This window comes from Montipora foliosa, chromosome 14 (genome assembly GCF_036669935.1).
Source record: "Montipora foliosa isolate CH-2021 chromosome 14, ASM3666993v2, whole genome shotgun sequence".
NCBI lineage: Eukaryota > Metazoa > Cnidaria > Anthozoa > Scleractinia > Acroporidae > Montipora > Montipora foliosa.
Window position 1 is genome coordinate 5890265 of NC_090882.1, and position 16231 is coordinate 5906495.

General features: G+C 38.6%; 1 protein-coding gene across 1 annotated transcript in view; it reads right to left on the reverse strand.

The window, feature by feature from the left end:
- The window catches only part of LOC137985153 (H2.0-like homeobox protein), a 15727-nt gene extending 6057 nt beyond the window's left edge, over nt 1-9670 (reverse strand). Inside the window, exons 1-2 of the mRNA XM_068832657.1 lie at nt 9382-9670; nt 549-716 (exon numbers count right to left, since the gene is read on the reverse strand). Coding sequence (XP_068688758.1) covers nt 549-716; nt 9382-9565 — 352 coding nt within the window. The 5' untranslated portion in view covers nt 9566-9670. The remainder of the gene's footprint in view (nt 1-548; nt 717-9381) is intronic.
- Between the last annotated feature and the right edge of the window lie 6561 nt (nt 9671-16231).

A 16231-nucleotide genomic window follows, 5' to 3' on the forward strand; every position in this document is an offset into this window, starting at 1 on the left:
TGAAATGGGGCGTTCCTTAAAGTATTTTGTTCGAAATGCCCAAGGAAAAGGATAGCAAAAGAGGGGGCCATTTTAGTGCCCATAGCTGTGCCGTGGATTTGAAGGTAGTGGCTATCATCATTAAAAGCAAATAAGAATAAGAGCGCTAATTTCACCATGAAAAACGGTCTCCACGCAAGCATAAACACAAGCACAAGCAAAATTGTCCTCTCCTTGTGCTTGCCCTTGTGCCTGCATTCGGCTTATGTCATGTGTAAACGAAACACAGCATTGCTTTATCTGGCCTTTTCTGGCTAACTAAGCACACGTTCCAGATTTCCCGAGTCTGAACACTTCAACAAAATGGCGGAGGCCGTGGTTGATTTTGATGCTTATGTCAACGTTTGCTTTCATTTAGCATAAGGCTTGTGCTTTCGTCGTCAATAAAAACCAGGCTTAAGGAACTTGAAACAAGCAAAGTGCCATTTGCATAGAAAAAAATGTTATGGGGATTAGCCACTGGATATATTAACAATTTATATAGCTGGTCCGAAAATGTCATATCAAACCTGATATTGAGCCATATGAATACGGGCTGTGACTGAAACAAGCATCGCAACTTGAACTGTGAAGCAGAGACCCACAGAGGAATGGCTGAGTATGCGCAGTTAGGTATGGTGACGTGTAGTAGGTCGTGTGAAGATGATCACAAGCGTTTGGAACCAAGGAATAACTGCCTGTAGATAAATTAACGAGTAGACTTAAATGAGATGTCAAATATAAAATTATAATTTCTGTGATAAAGTATTACTTTAATTAATAGATCGACAATAACAACTTCATTCTCTTTGTCTTAATTGTTAGAGGAAGGGATTTTTTTTAATTTAACCTTAGCAAGGCCTGAAAGATCGGAATATCGGCAACCACCAGCGCCATTCTCAATTGGAGAATGAACACTTGCGATGGGACCAATGAAGTACATTTTAAATCGATTTTAAATCGGTTCCTTGAAGAAACCGGTATTTATACAGTTCATAGCGACCAATTCAGCGCTGTGCAGACCCAGGAGAATAAAATGGTCCACAGTTTAAAAAAGGGCGAAGTTCAGTTGGTTAGCCTACAGTGGGCAGTTATCGCAGCATGATCTTTCGAGACTGACCTCAAAGTCCAATGATCTTGTTTCTCCATTAACCTGTGTTGTTATAGCTTTAGATAGCCGCAAAACTTCTGTTATTTTCAGTGATGTGGCCGTAAACGAAGGGGAGGGGTGTGGGGGGGGGGGGGGGGGGTATGTAAATTGCGCAGTGAAATTGTTTACATTTTTTTTTTCATCGGCTTTCGTTTATAAGGCGTTTGAGCGAGGACTACGATAGCGGCTACGAGAAAGTACTCTAACCCTAATCCTAACCCTGAAGGTTTTACCGTGTTTAGATAATTTTAAACAATAGGTAACCACTAAATGACAAAATACACCACGTATCTTCCATTAAGCTCCCTAAAGATCCAAAAAAGTCGTGCTCTGGGTCAACCATGTGACGTGTTGATGCTCTGGCCCAAATGCTGCTCTGGTAAGCCAACTAAATTTGTTTTAAGCGATACCAGGAGCTAATCAGTATTACTGGGCCTTAATGTACAGAAATGCGCCCAATTAGATGCACGCCCAAGTTTGACGTTCAACGCAAAGTGTCCCTTTAGGTCTAAGACTTTGCTTCCTTCTTCCAAAAATAATTTAAGGGGAAAGGTTAGGTTATCAGTCGTACTTCCAACGGGATTTGGCAATAGTGTTATTTACAGTGCCGAACATTCCAGAAAAAAATGGATCGTTCCACTTCCACCGATTCGAAAACGTTTGTAGTTGTGGTAAGTCCTTTGGAATATATTCGGAAACAACAAGTTCCAAAAAGAACCGTATGGGACTTTAGTGCTGCCACATTCGGGGAATCAGCCGAGCTTGACAGAGAAATTCGACATTGTTTACGGAAGCGCTGAACGATGGTCTAGTGGCACACTTCTCACAAAATGATAATTGAGTAGCTGCTGCTGGAACACTAGACATTTTCCTCATATTACAGTGATATTAGTATCCTTTATTGTGACCTCAAATAATCGAGTTTAAATGAAGACCATCGTACTGTTGATTGCGCCTGATGATAACATGAAGTATTTGGCTTTTTCTCCGATTTTACCTTGAAATTCTTTGTTCCTTGATGGTTTGAACAGAGAAAACCGCACCAACTGTCAGGTGGGATTTTGCAGAAATACCTTTGATTGTATGGCTGAAGTCTGACTTCGCAGACATTCCAGCTAGAGTTCTATTTTGTTTTCGTCGCGTCTTTCCTTGAATCGCAACTTGCAGGTAATTTCCGGTAAAATCTGATTGGCTCACATTTATAGCATGACACATGATCATGATAACATCACTCTTGACAGGTGGGCGGCAGACGACTAGTTAAGAAATTGTATCAGGCGTACCTTTTCCGCCCTGTCTAAAGAAAAGTACTCCTGACCGCAGGTTATTATACGTATGAAGAACTGTGCCAAAATAAGGGACAAATCTGATTATTCATTGGCCTCTCTCCTCGTACCCCCTAGCCTTCTATTTATGGAACCATATGGTGATATCACTATTCCGTTATGACCACGTTCGCCCTGGTTGTTCGAAGCATGATAAGCGTTACATTAACCAGCGTTAAACATGCCATGGAAACCTATAGGTTTTGATACCTCTAAATCAACGGTTAGCGCTAACCAGGCTTCGAACAACCGGCCCCAGCTTAAAAAGTTTTTATCTAACTCCTTTAAAGTACAAGACTTTAACAGAATTCAGATGTGAATACCACCACCGAAAAACAATACAAAACTACTCTCACTTTAGTGGTAACCCTTATAAATAGGTATATGTAAGCTCCAGTTTAGCTTATAGAGGTGATTTGTAATTACTTCCAAATGATGAGATAAACCTACGGGAAACGGTAAAGGCTGGTTTACACGCACGACGCAAGCATATGATAAGCACAAGGTTGTTCACACGTGCGATAAGCATAAGTACAAGGTGACATACGCAGGCCCAGTGAAAAAATCTTTTGGCGCCAAACTTATAAATTCAAAAATGGCGGACGCTGAGGAGATGCTTTAGCGACGAGGAGATGTTGTTGCTTGTTCTTCTGTTGCGAAGAAATGGAGAAGGCGAAGGGAAGGAGCAATAAAACAGAAGCGAAAAGGGTTTGGGTGAGGGAAATCTTTCGTAGGAGGACAGAGTATGGCGAGTTTCATAATCTGATGAGGGAGCGCAGGCTCTGCTTTTCTGTTTTCTTTTTCAAGAAAAAGGAACAATTTCCTTCAATGAGCTTGCTCTTATGCTTCGCCCCGGATTACACGTTGGTTTCTTGTGCCTATGCCTGCGTCGTACGTGTAAACAAGCCTGGCTTAACAAACGCCAACACTCTGTTCTTAAATGAGAACGATGATGGCGCTAAAACGAAATAAATCAAATTTAATGCAGAATAAACCAATACAAAAAACGGTTATAATGCAAGATATTAACTGTCTCAGAAGGAGACATTTTACAAAAACAACCCCCGTGCTTACATTTTCTTGTAAGAAAAGTTAAGTCACATCGAGTTAAGCCAGCCCGCAATGCGTGCAAACCAGATCGTAGGAGGCCAAAATGTTTTAATTTTGCACAGGCTTGGCAAAACTCAGTTTAGTATTTCCAGAATCATGGCACGATTCATTCGTTTTCGATTTCGTTGCTTATGATCTGAGGGACTTAGGAGAGTTTGAATTGCCTCGTTTCAACATGACAAACAACATCAAATACTGCTGCTAGTGGCTCAGTTTCATTTGAATGTTAACACCGCATTTTGGGAATTCATCCAAAGCGTAGTGACGCTTTTTTTTGTACGAAACATTTTTTCACCGCATATTCACCAGAAGAGAGTATCCTTGAGTATCTTTTATTTAAGTGAACACACTTTAGGACTCAAAAGTTGGAACCACCTTGTACGGTATCATTAAGACCATAAACAGAACCACAGGAAAATAAACTTCCACTTTGCGATTTCATTTACGGTCTTAAACGTTAGATAACTTTACCAAGAAAGCACAATAAAGGACACCGCAGGGAAAGCTCTTACAAGTATCTGTTACTAAAAGTCCTTAGATTTTGCCACCTCAAAAGATATTTCTGACTCTTCCATCAGTATTAAGAACTGTAAGAAAGAGAGGCATACAATAAACTTGTGCTGTTCTGTAGCTTGGAGTCTACAGAAAGTGATCACGCCTTTACGCCAATAGGAACTGATGGATTCATTCTCAAACGCGTACTTAAAAAGACTTCTTTCTACTGTACAAATTTTAGACCCTTAAATTTGATGATTATATGAAGGGCATAGCTGAAAATTTCAGCTGCCCCCTGTTCGTTGTAAGAGGTCCTCGGCCTACGTGATCATTGTCGGGTTTTGTTACGAGGAAATGTCCTCTCCATTGTTGCAGACAAAACAAAAAAACAACTTTCATTGACTTCACAAAATCGTGATATCATTATTATCTATAAAGGCGGTCATTTTTATCTCCCTATAAAAAAAACTCCGTGATATCGAATGAATGTGCTGTTATTCTATCCTTCGTGGGTGGGAAAAAATCGGAAATATAATTCTGCTCGCAACAACATACGATCCCACCCAGCTGCTTTCGGCAAAGAGGAGGGGTAAATAGGGACTTTTATTGCACGATAGCAATCGGTGTAAGTTCGACGACTTAAATAATCTTAATTGAAAGTGTTTCGGTAGTCAATAAGCGAGGTGAATGCTGGTTGTTGATGATATATTGCCTTTCGGGTCCCCAACAGATCTCACAGACGACTAGTGTAAGGAAAACAAAAACGATTTCAGTGGTAGTGAAAGATCCTGGAGATAAGAATGACCTCTAATAATGCATTTAACGTCTCATTGAAAGTTAAAAAGGTTCTTTAATGATAGTGGCTTATTTTTATTGCGCGAAATAAGAAAAATAATCGTTTGTTGTACGACCACAAGAAGTGTTAATGAATACTTCAGTAATAATTTGAAGATGCTGTGAATTACGGTAAGTACATGTTTTAAAACATAGCCACTATATGGTGCACTAAAAAACGTGTTCTAACCGTTAAAAAACACGTGGGGCCGATTCACATGAAAAGTAGTTCTCTCAAACTCAATAGGTGCTTTTTCTGAAAAACTGTTCTTGGAACAACTTTGAAATGCAAACGGGGTGGTTTGGTCGAGAAGGTCATAGCATGCCATAGGAATGAGGCAACTCCAGTGGGCGAAGCCTTACGGAAGAAGAAGGCAAATTTTCTCACGCTAGCAGAAGGGATCCCATGCTTAATGTCTCAGCTAAAAATAGTCCATTGTGATTTTCGAAAGCTCGGTTAGTTTTGTTATGCAGTAAAAATATTTGTCTTTGTGAGGTCTTGACGAATGATGTCCATTTCAGCTTTTATCGCATTCACAAAACAAAGCAAGGCAAACAACCAAATGGATTTAGGAAAGTGATTCAATCTTTTAGAGCAACGCCTTTGTTTAGCTATTGTCCAGTTGTCGCACACCAATCGCATTTCATCTCAAAGTGAAATCTATGTTTCAGTTCTTTAAAGGTGTAATTCGTTCTCGACTACAATGGAATTGAGGTCACAACCATTTTTCGCAGGCCGCATCAATTGATTTGTGTTTTAAGTGTTTTTGAACGCGTAGAAAGGCGTGGTCTTTTGTCCCTACTCTGACAGCCAATGCAAGAAGCGAAGCGTTCTCTTACATTTCCAAACCAAATCTTAAAGACTAACTTAAATGTCTTGCGTCTAGATGCCACTTGAGAATGTCAAGCCAAAAAATCTCGGGCATTTTTTGTTTCCTTGAGCATAGAAAACTCCTTAATTTGCTACTCGATTAGACGTCTTTACACCCTATTCTAATGTTACAAGTAAACGATTGTTGTCATCTCATTGAAGAGCTTTCATTTCACAACCACACCTCGCTAACTAAAATGCCAGAATCTGTATGAAACCAGCTGCTTCTTTTCAAGCAGAAAACAACGCAATCTTGCCTTTTACAAGCTTTCATCAGCAAGGTTAAGCGTCACACAGTAATGTTTTCAAGTTGAAATACTCAAGTTGGCCAACATCCTTTCTTTTTTCCTTTTTAGTCGTGCAAAGTATTCGCCAACTGAATAAATCTTTAAAACAACGTAACGGATTGGTAAAGAGCTTTGATGGCCTCGTAGAACGGTTGATGCCTGGTTAACTTGAGATTAGAAAACTGATAAGCTTCCCTGCAGTTTTACCTAGTTTTCGCATTAGAGATGATAAACTCTTTTATACCCCTTGAATATAAGGTGTTTCCCTTTTTAAGATGCTGTGATTAAAGGCTCCATGAAAACATATTTTAACCAAAACAACTGAAGTGCTTTTGATTGTTTTTAAACCTTGTTTTTTCACATTCAAGTGAAAGAAGAAAGTCTTTGAATATTTCAAATTGAGGCGTACATACATGCATGCTGCCAAAATTTGTCAGGATACTACGGACAAGTGATCCCAAGACTACGCATATCCTGTTTTTCAAAAAACGTGAAATAACGCCAATTTTCTATCAGTCCTAAACGAGACAAAAAGCCTTGAGGTGTTTTGAATATGAGCGAGCAAAATTCCTGTGATTTGGAGCTCTGATTCGTCGTTTCGCACCCAAAAATATGATTTGCTTTGCTTTGCTTTGCGAAAAACAAAACACTTTGCGAAATAGATGAAATCCCGATCAATTAAACTAAACCTTAAAATCTGTTTCAGCAGTTAGTTTACTTTAATCAGTTTAAAGAACGATAGCACAAAATCGAAAGAGTTTTGTCCCGTTTTGTATATCACCTCGAACACACCGAACCCTTCACTCTTCTTCCATCAAAGGAGAAACATCGTTTTTTTTTTCGTATTTTAAACAACCGCAATCAAATTACTTAGAGAACATGACAAAAACATCGCTTTTGGATCAAAACAAGGCGCTTTTCGTAGTACGTCAAAATAGTCAAACATAAAGATATTAGTCATTACAAGAAGATTTAGACTCATAAAAATATTTTCTGTCTTTTTAAACTATTCAATGCATGAGAGGTGATAAAATTTCAGTCATCATAAAGCACACTTATAACTGTTCGGTAAAGAAATAGAATCGCTAGCTTCAGCAGGGTTAATCAGCTGTTTTCAAACAAATTTATTTTAGATTTAAACTAAAAAATTAAATTATATTCTAAATTTGAAAACGTAGTTTAAAGTAAATCAGTGATATTCATTCGAAAGTTAGAAAACCTTGAAACGGGTTACTGACTTGTTTGATTTCGGGAGTTTACGCCTTTGTCTATTGTCCTAAATTCCACTGATATGATTTTTCAGTGATATTCTATTCCTACACATAGAACTACTATCTTCTTTGCAGTATTTAAGAGGATTTCTCTGCAACAACACTGAAAAAACTGGGAAATACACTCGTGAGCCGTCGGCCATGAATTTCACTTTCCGGCTTAATTGCAGAGGTCCAAAAGAAGATAGCAGAGCACAGCCGGGGAAGGTGTTCTTTAATTGTAGAGAAACGCTGCTATTATAGAACTGAGTGATTTCATTTCCCTTAAAACTAAACAACGTTTTCACGAGGAGATGACACGCAAAGTCTCGCATTTTGCCCATTTGTCATCGGAAGTGTTAAATCAGAAACCAGGAATTCAGGAAATCATGTGAAGCCGAGAAGGCAGGTTATAGGCGATGGCTTTAAGGAATTGTTAAGACTTATAGTTGAAACAATTTAGTTTTCTTTTATCGCTAAAGTGATGCTGCATGTATTCTGCTTTTCTATATTCGAGAGCAAAGCTCGCCGTTATGCGCGGAATCGTTTAGATTCATGTACGAGTTCAAATATTTTTGTTCACGTATTTTAGATAATAAAATATACTAGTGACATTAGACGAACCGCTTATTACATTTGCTTTGTCCAAAGTTTACTAGATTGTCAGATAAGTTCACAAATTGTACATATAGATGTCCTATTCTATGGGAAACGACATCAGATCTCGTCAGATATCGCCCAATACAAAATTCCTGATATGGATATATATGAAAAAAAAGTTGGCAAACACAGAATAGTCAACTGATGAATAAAATAGGCTTTAAAACATGGTAACTTTAAATCCGAAAAGCTATTCACCTCTATGAGTTTAACCTTTTTTTACTGCTTTCGCAAACTGACGACATAACATAGAAGCATAGAATCACTTTAATCAAGAGCTACACGGAATCTTGCACATAATATACAGCCTTCGAACCCCCGCAACTGTCTTTTAAGTTACATGGAAAAAGGAACGCGACTTAGCAGATCATTGCAACTATTTACCGTCGAAGGACAAAAACAAATTTTCGCCCTTAAATCCGAGCGCTATCCACTCCATGTTTTTTATTCGTATGAGAGAGCAACTTCCGTCGATCTATCTTTGATACAATGCGTTCACTATCAATTTCCGTTGTTTGACCGGCTGGCAAGCTTAAATCGGGAACTGCGTGTTAAAAAGATCTCAACAATCATGAGTTAACATCTAAGGGCCTTTTTGTTCAAAGTAACTTCGCGCATTGCAACGAAAGAAAGTTTCACAAAATGGTTCGACTCACACTGCAAATAAACAACACGAAGCCCTCCGAACTTCTTCACCTGTGGCAGCATTTAAAATCTTGAAAGTTAGAGATGACACAAAAATAAAAATTAGTGTCTTGGAATGATTGTGAGCAAGAGAAACGCCATGGTAATTGTTTCAATGAATTCCTTGATGGGCCAGATCAGAAACCGAATTGTTGAGCAACGAACCACTTACCTACTGTAAGCTCTTTGTAGTTGCTTTCCACAACTGAATCCGTTGTTTTACGGCTAATAAATGTCGTTTAACGTCTTATTGCCTTCAGTGCTAGACGCCCAGGTTTTGAATATTGGTGACAAACAAGTTTCTAAAACAATCAATATTTTTTACCTTCCGTATTCCAATGTGGTTCAGGCGGAGAACGATCATAAACAGTTTAATTTGCTTTTTTTGTTAACGTAGAGCGATAACATCTAAAGGTGGGAAAGCGATTCAACGCCTGTCTGCTGTATCTTTCGACCTTATCCCAAACTTTAAAAACCCAACTAGTGTTTTATTGAAGTCGTTTAAAATATCGATAAGGCATCCACGAGTGAAATGCACACAATGTCTGCTGCATTAACAGCCGCGAAAATATGTAATCTCAGTAATTAATAACACAGAAGAGGCACATTCGAGCACGCCGATTTATATACAAGAGAAATCATGGTATATACTCTTAGTGTTCAGCAGTTTCTTAATACGCCGTTTGGTTTTCCTTACCTAGCAATGGCAGTCGTTCTCTATGCTCCGAATCGTGCCTTCCAAGTATCTGGTCCACGCCGAAGCTGAGCTGTTGATAATTCGGCACATGGGTAGTAGCTATGGGCCCATTCAATGTGCTGTTAGTTTCGGCCCGAGAACAGTGTGGTCGAGATAAGATATCGTCAATTCGAAAAGACGCCATGCTGCGTTTGGCAGAAACAGCCTAAATACGACGAAGATGTCGTTGTTATTCAGCCAACGAGTAAGCTGACAGTCTCTGAGCTCTAGAACAGGATAAACACAAAGGGGTCCCTTTAGATGTCGCACAGGGAGGTTACACATGACATAGCGATGTTGATTGTCAGCTTGAGTTCCATTAAGGTTGATTTGTTGATTTTTATCATCTTAAATTTTCTTTGTCAATGGCAGATAAATACATATAGACGTAATGTGTTTCCCAAATATGCTTTTGGAGGAAAGGTTTCGATTGGTATCTGCATTTACAATTTACAGATGGTAAAAAAAAAAAAAAAAGTCAGATATTACTCGAAAAGCCCTTCCCTCTCATTGAGGCACAAATTTCTAGGATCTCGAGGATGTGTTCTTTATAGATTAGTAATAGATTTGTTCCAAAATAAACCAAGTATTTTTACTACCAAAATGTCATCACCTACAGAAGTGCGGCACTGCAACGTTTTGTAACATTTTGCGCTCCGCGGTTGAAGAGTCACTAAACCGAAGCGTTACCTTAGTCCAACTGCATAATCCAGGAAACTGAAATACGACTTGACTACCGCAAGTCAATTAGCACCCATTTATTAAATTCAGCAATGGCCATTTACACAGCCTCACACATGTATTAATGATATGCCGAGTTTAATTAATTCGTCACTTTATTGCTACATGTGTGCTTTCCATGAAGATGAAATAGATAAAAGTATTTAACTTTGCATTATACAAAGCAAAAAGGAAACTGTTATGCTGTATCTATGTTGTCTTAAGCGTATTTTCTTACCAAACAATATTGGCAGGATCAACAAAACCAAATCTCTTCTTTCCGAAAACTTATTTATTATAGCGGGGCAAATTTTCTGCGGTTACCTCTAAGGCGATAATTGAATTATCGCCGATTAAGATGGAATATGATGCCCGAGGTTTAACAACCAATTACAAAAGAACCATTCACAGAACGCATATGACAATGGCATTTTACTATATCATACCCATATCACTAAAGAGTCAAATTTTCAGGCTGTCAAGATGAAGCTTTTACTCCTATCGCCCCACATCAAACGAAAATCTTTTAAGGCTGTCAGAAAGCCATAGGGGCGTAGTGGCTGAATCAACACTGAAATTTTAAAGATATTAAGCATAGAACATTGTTTTTTTTCTTTTATTCTCAGAAACTCATTCAGATAATGGCAATTACTGGAACTAATCGCTATGAAAATGGCTTTAATCCCACAAACAGTTACATATAGTATGTTATCGGATTATAGAATATTGATTTAAACAGTACACATATCTTGAAAGTATATGGCCGTCTCATAAGCTAGGGATCAGTCCATGAAATGACAAATTCCAATTACGAGGGTGATTTCAAGACGCGTTCTGGCACGACAACTCGTGTTTTTCTTTTTTTTTTCTTTCTCTTCTAAAATAACAAAAACATTGAAGACATGACAACAACAAGTTGGAGTGAAATTTTCTAAATTACTAAGGGTTAGAGATCTTCGTGTCAGATTTTTGATGGTGGGCAGGCGATACTTACACCTATCTTTTCTGGTTTCGGTTAAAAACGTTTCCTGTGGTTATCTATAAAACGGAAATTCTCGATTTTAATCTATTTTGCACTCTAATTTGCGTTGCATTTTCATTTCTGGAACCACTGCATCCTGTTTGACATCACACGCAAAACGGATCAACTGTATATGATATCACTTTCAATCACTATCTATCTCTTAAGGCAAATACAACTTTTCCATAAAACCATTTCTTTTTCGCATGTTTGCCTCCCTTGTCGATTCAACGAGCAAAATTGGTTATCATGCACTTCACATCATTGCAATCAAAGTCACTACGGTTTCTTGATTTTAACAGCCATTGCAATTTTCTTTACAAACACTCCTGTCAGATATTTCTAAGCTCTTGTTTATGATGGCGGATACATTTTTTTTTAACAAAATCGTCTGGAAAGAAAAGCATTTTTTGTTCTCCCAACATACTGCCAAGTGTAGCCAGAAAATTGTTATAACATGTTTATCAAAGGTAAAAGTAACTTTGGTACACCGTTCATAGTTACGTTCCGAACTTTCTGTGTTGTTGCTAAATTCTTTTTCTCTTCGAAAATGCTTCAAATTTTTATGTTGACCTTTAATTATCTTGAAGCGTAACCTTTACATTACCAAGTCATGTCTAGGTGCTCCAATGCGGCGAAAGTTTTATTTTAAACGATCCGTTCAACATATGTAAACATTAACAACACGCTGTCAATGAGTTGAAGCCATCACTACATCACGGCAAGACGCAACACGACTTCCACGATTTCAAGCGCTCTTGAAGATCAACTATAAACCTACATAAGTATCTTAGCAGACTCTTTTGAAAGGCCTGTTCTTCTCCATGTACAAAGCGCTTTAACAACGGAAGCGACGGAAACATTGCTGGCATTTTGTTTCGTTTGTATTTCTCAATGTTTGTTCCATGGCATCTCCAAAGAAGAAAGAAATATGGACGTTTTGGGCGGGGATGTTGACACTTGGCAGTCCATCGCGAGCCAACTCTAGGCAGAACAGATGTTAGCTTGTTCATAAAAAGCAAACAATTAATTTACTCCTTTTTAGAGAAAGAAATATCACACTAATTTCGATCACTTCAAGGTTTCAGCTGCTTGCAGAGTAAATCCAGGAGATCCTAGATCCGGTTTTTTGAAAGTAGACTGGTCTATATGGCAGCTTAATACTTTAAGTCCTCGACATATCATTGACGGTTAAACTACAAGTTTTTCTTTTGACTGCATAAAGTATTGTCTTAACTATTATCTTAATTTCCGGGGGGAAAGGGTACTTGGGACACTCATTCAGTTATTTATTAATCCGTATTTTACACATTTCCCTTTGTTATTCAACTTTTAACATTCAGGTCCGTTTGTTATGTTAAATTTTTTACTAACTGAAAGTCAGGGCATGCTTGATCTGGGAACGGAGACCCTATGAGAGAGGGGTAGAAAATTTAAAGTTGTGACTATAAACGCGATATTGGTTTACACAAATAACTCTGTCGGAAATGGAGCGATATTTTAATTGTCATGTCTTTATATTACTCCTTTTTGCGATATCTTCAACATATTAGCTCGGGTGACCGTATATACGTACGATTCGCCATAACTCAGTTAACGATATCAAGAAGATAAGAAGTTTTGCAAAAGCAAATTTTGCTTTTCCACGGTTAAAATCTCTCGAAATTTTTAGTTGATGTCCATTTAACTTTTTTAGTTTCCAAATAACTGTATTTCTTCAAATTGATTTCGGGATATTGGAAAATCATGGAATGGATTGCATCAAATAGAAACGTTTCAAACCGCCAACTAATCCCTCGGAATTGTAAGTCTTGTAAGGCCCTCTGGACCTCTCTGCTTCTAAGTAATCACAACCAGTTACTTAATTCCTCGCTGGCAGAATTAAATCAAGATGATAGCACTGAAAATCATTAATTGCGAGGCCAGAGTACGGCGACATCTGGCAGAACACTAAGTCCCCACCCTACCCGGAAGAGTACCTGGAGGAGCTGTTTCTTTAGGACAATATGTAATAACATCCAGAAGTCGAACAAACAGACCACGTCTTTCTCTTTTGAGTCACATCACCTACACCTGTCAACGTTACTGTGCTTAACCAAGAGATATCGCTTTCGATAGGGTGAACTCTCATCCCATGCATAACTCGCTACTCATAGCTTTGAAAGCGTAGTTGGTGATGCTCTTGTCAGCCGAAGCAAGACATTTTCACCTATCGAGCACCGACGCATAACTGAGGAGAAAGGACAAGCTTTGCAATGATAAATCTTTCAAGTCAAAGCTTCAAGTGGCCTGGATGACCACGTGAAAATTATAAGGAATTCTGTCTTAAACGATTAAACTTCAAGGGATCCACACACTGTCGGAAAGTAAACTGGTCTTCGGAGTTCAGGTCTTCATTTGTGTCGTGTTAAGCCCCTTCTACATGAACAATTTTGTATGTGACAATTTTTATTTGCTCGTGTAACAAATGACAAGGAAACTTGGCCAATTTTTATGTGACAACTATATTTGCTGAAAAGCTGGCGTGTTAGCTTTTATGTGACAAATAAAAGTTTTCAAATACGAAAACTTGCTCGTGTAGACGACTTGTCACATAAAATGTGGCAAATTCCTGCCTCTTTGTGAGCGCCACTAGAGACTCGCCTCGTTTTTGCTCCAACGGCATTGCTGACCCACCTAACGAATTGTCAACAATTATTTATTGTGCTATCTACACGATCAGAAACCCATAAGGGTTGAAACGTGTAACGGCCCCTTGTGTGCTGCGAAACAAGCTTCTGAATATTCAACTTGCTAAGTACCATATTTGGAACAACAAGAGCGAGGGGTTTCCAAATATGGTACTTAACACTGAAACATTCAACCAATCAGTTCGCACTGAATATTCGGAGGCTGTGAACGGGCGTTACACGTTTCAACTCTTATGGGTTTCTGACTCGATCTAATGTGTTTGCCACATAAGATTGTCATGTATAAATTGCTCGTGTGGACGCGCGCGGACGGGCTTTATCTGAGAGTTACGCCGGGCGGAGTGAATCTTCAGAAGGAATGACTTCCCTGAACCATCATTCTTGTTACATTCACTTCTTCATTCGATGCTGAAAAAAAAACGGTGATTATGTCTTGTTAAATACTTCTTGAATTATCTACTCATGTTTTCATTCATTCATAAATTCTATGCTAATTTGCTTTATTAATCCACTTTCCTGTTACTGAAACAAAGCGGTAGAATTTTGCAAGTGACGCCATCTGTCCCGGGTTGCTCGAAGCGTAGTTAGCGCTAGCCAGTGTTAAATACCATGGAAACCAATAGGTTTTGATACCTCTTAACCAACTGTTAGCGCTAACTAGGATTGGAGCAATTGGGCTTGATCGCTTAGCTTTCTTGACACGTCTGCGCATGCCAAGATTAAAGAACGCAGAGCATTTTATTATATTAAACACTTCCATCTTCCATTTTACGGAAGTGTCTAACTGCTATGTTTTTTTTTTCAAACCATATAATAACCTCCGAATAAACAATACTTAACGTGTGTCACATCGCTTTTTTTGTTGTTTTTCATGTGGAAAAGCCTCTAACCGCATACTGCGTGCGTTCCACAATAAAAACCTGGCGCAACAAGAGTTTTTCTCGCGAATGATTTTGAAATGAAAAATTACTTAAGAGTTAACTTTTGCTTTCGAACGCATAAACTCCCATTTTAGTGGAGTTTCGAAGCAAGCAACCGTGGACAATCTTCCTATCGGTGTACGTTGGATCAGTGGCTTGATCTGATCGGCGTAATTACAAGTTGAGAAACTAAATATTTTAAGCAAGAGCCGATACAACGTAGATTTGATTTTAGTACACCACTAAAATCAAATCTTCGTTGTATCGGCTCTTGCTTAAAATATTTAGTTTCCCATTTTAGTGACTGACCAAAGTGGCAATGTACAGCTTGAATATCATCTCACGGCACAACTTCGAGTTTACCTGATGTCATACCTGTTCAGCAGTTCTTAGGGCATTATTCTATGTTGTACGCTGTATACTGTTGTATTGTAAAACCTTTGCCACGTATCGAGCGTGTTATTAATTAGTTAAATTCTAAACTTGAAAACGTTTCGCCTTCCCGGCCTCTTCAGTTCTTAATATTATTTAGGTTTCTGGATTTGTACTTGTATTTGTACAAAATAATATTAAGAACTGAAGAGGCCTGGAAGGCGAAACGTTTTCAAGTTTAGAATTTAACTAATTAATAACACGCTCGATACGTGGCAAAGGTTTTACAATACAACAGTATACAGCGTACAACATAGAATAATGTCGATATCCAACTTTGCCTATGCAAGAATCAAAGATCTGACTAAGTTCTTAGGGCGCTTTCCTTTTGTTGGAACTGGCCGGCCAGACCCGTCAGTTTGCAAAGAAAATCCAACAATTTGAGGGAACAATTGCATGATAACCCCTCGTCTTCTTCCGGAGGAGTGTATATCATCCTCGAAGAGTGTTAACTTGAAGGCGTTTTAGAGTTAAACCTTCCAAATGTCTGGTCTGGCTGGTGAGTTCTGTCAAATGGAAAGCACCCTTTGTGTGTCTGCTTTCTTTTTTTTAAATTTTCGTTGTAATCATTTCTTCGGCAAAATTGACAAGAATTGTGAATTTTAAAAAAACAGCCACCTTAGAAGATTTACTGTGACGTTTCGAGCCCAGTTGATAGACCCATGATTTCTGTGTCTCTCTCACAAGCTAGTCTTCTCGATATGCAAGCTGCGAGTTCAACAGTTGGTGCCGACACAAGCATCTTTCACGAATACCTCTCTGGGAACAAAGAAGCAATTGGTAAAAGGGAACCAAGAGCACAATTACAATAGTTTCGAAGAAAAACAATTTCAAACCAACCTCGTTTCTAGGGTCTCTCTTTTTCTTTTTCTTCTTCTTCTTCTTCTTCTTCTTCTTCTTCTTCTTCTTCTTCTTCTTCTTCTTCCATCAAACCAAACTCGTTCCCAAGGTTTCCATTGTCGTTGACAAAGAGACCCTGGGAACGAGGTTGCCAGCGATCGCGAAAGCGAGTCACTAGTACCCAGACC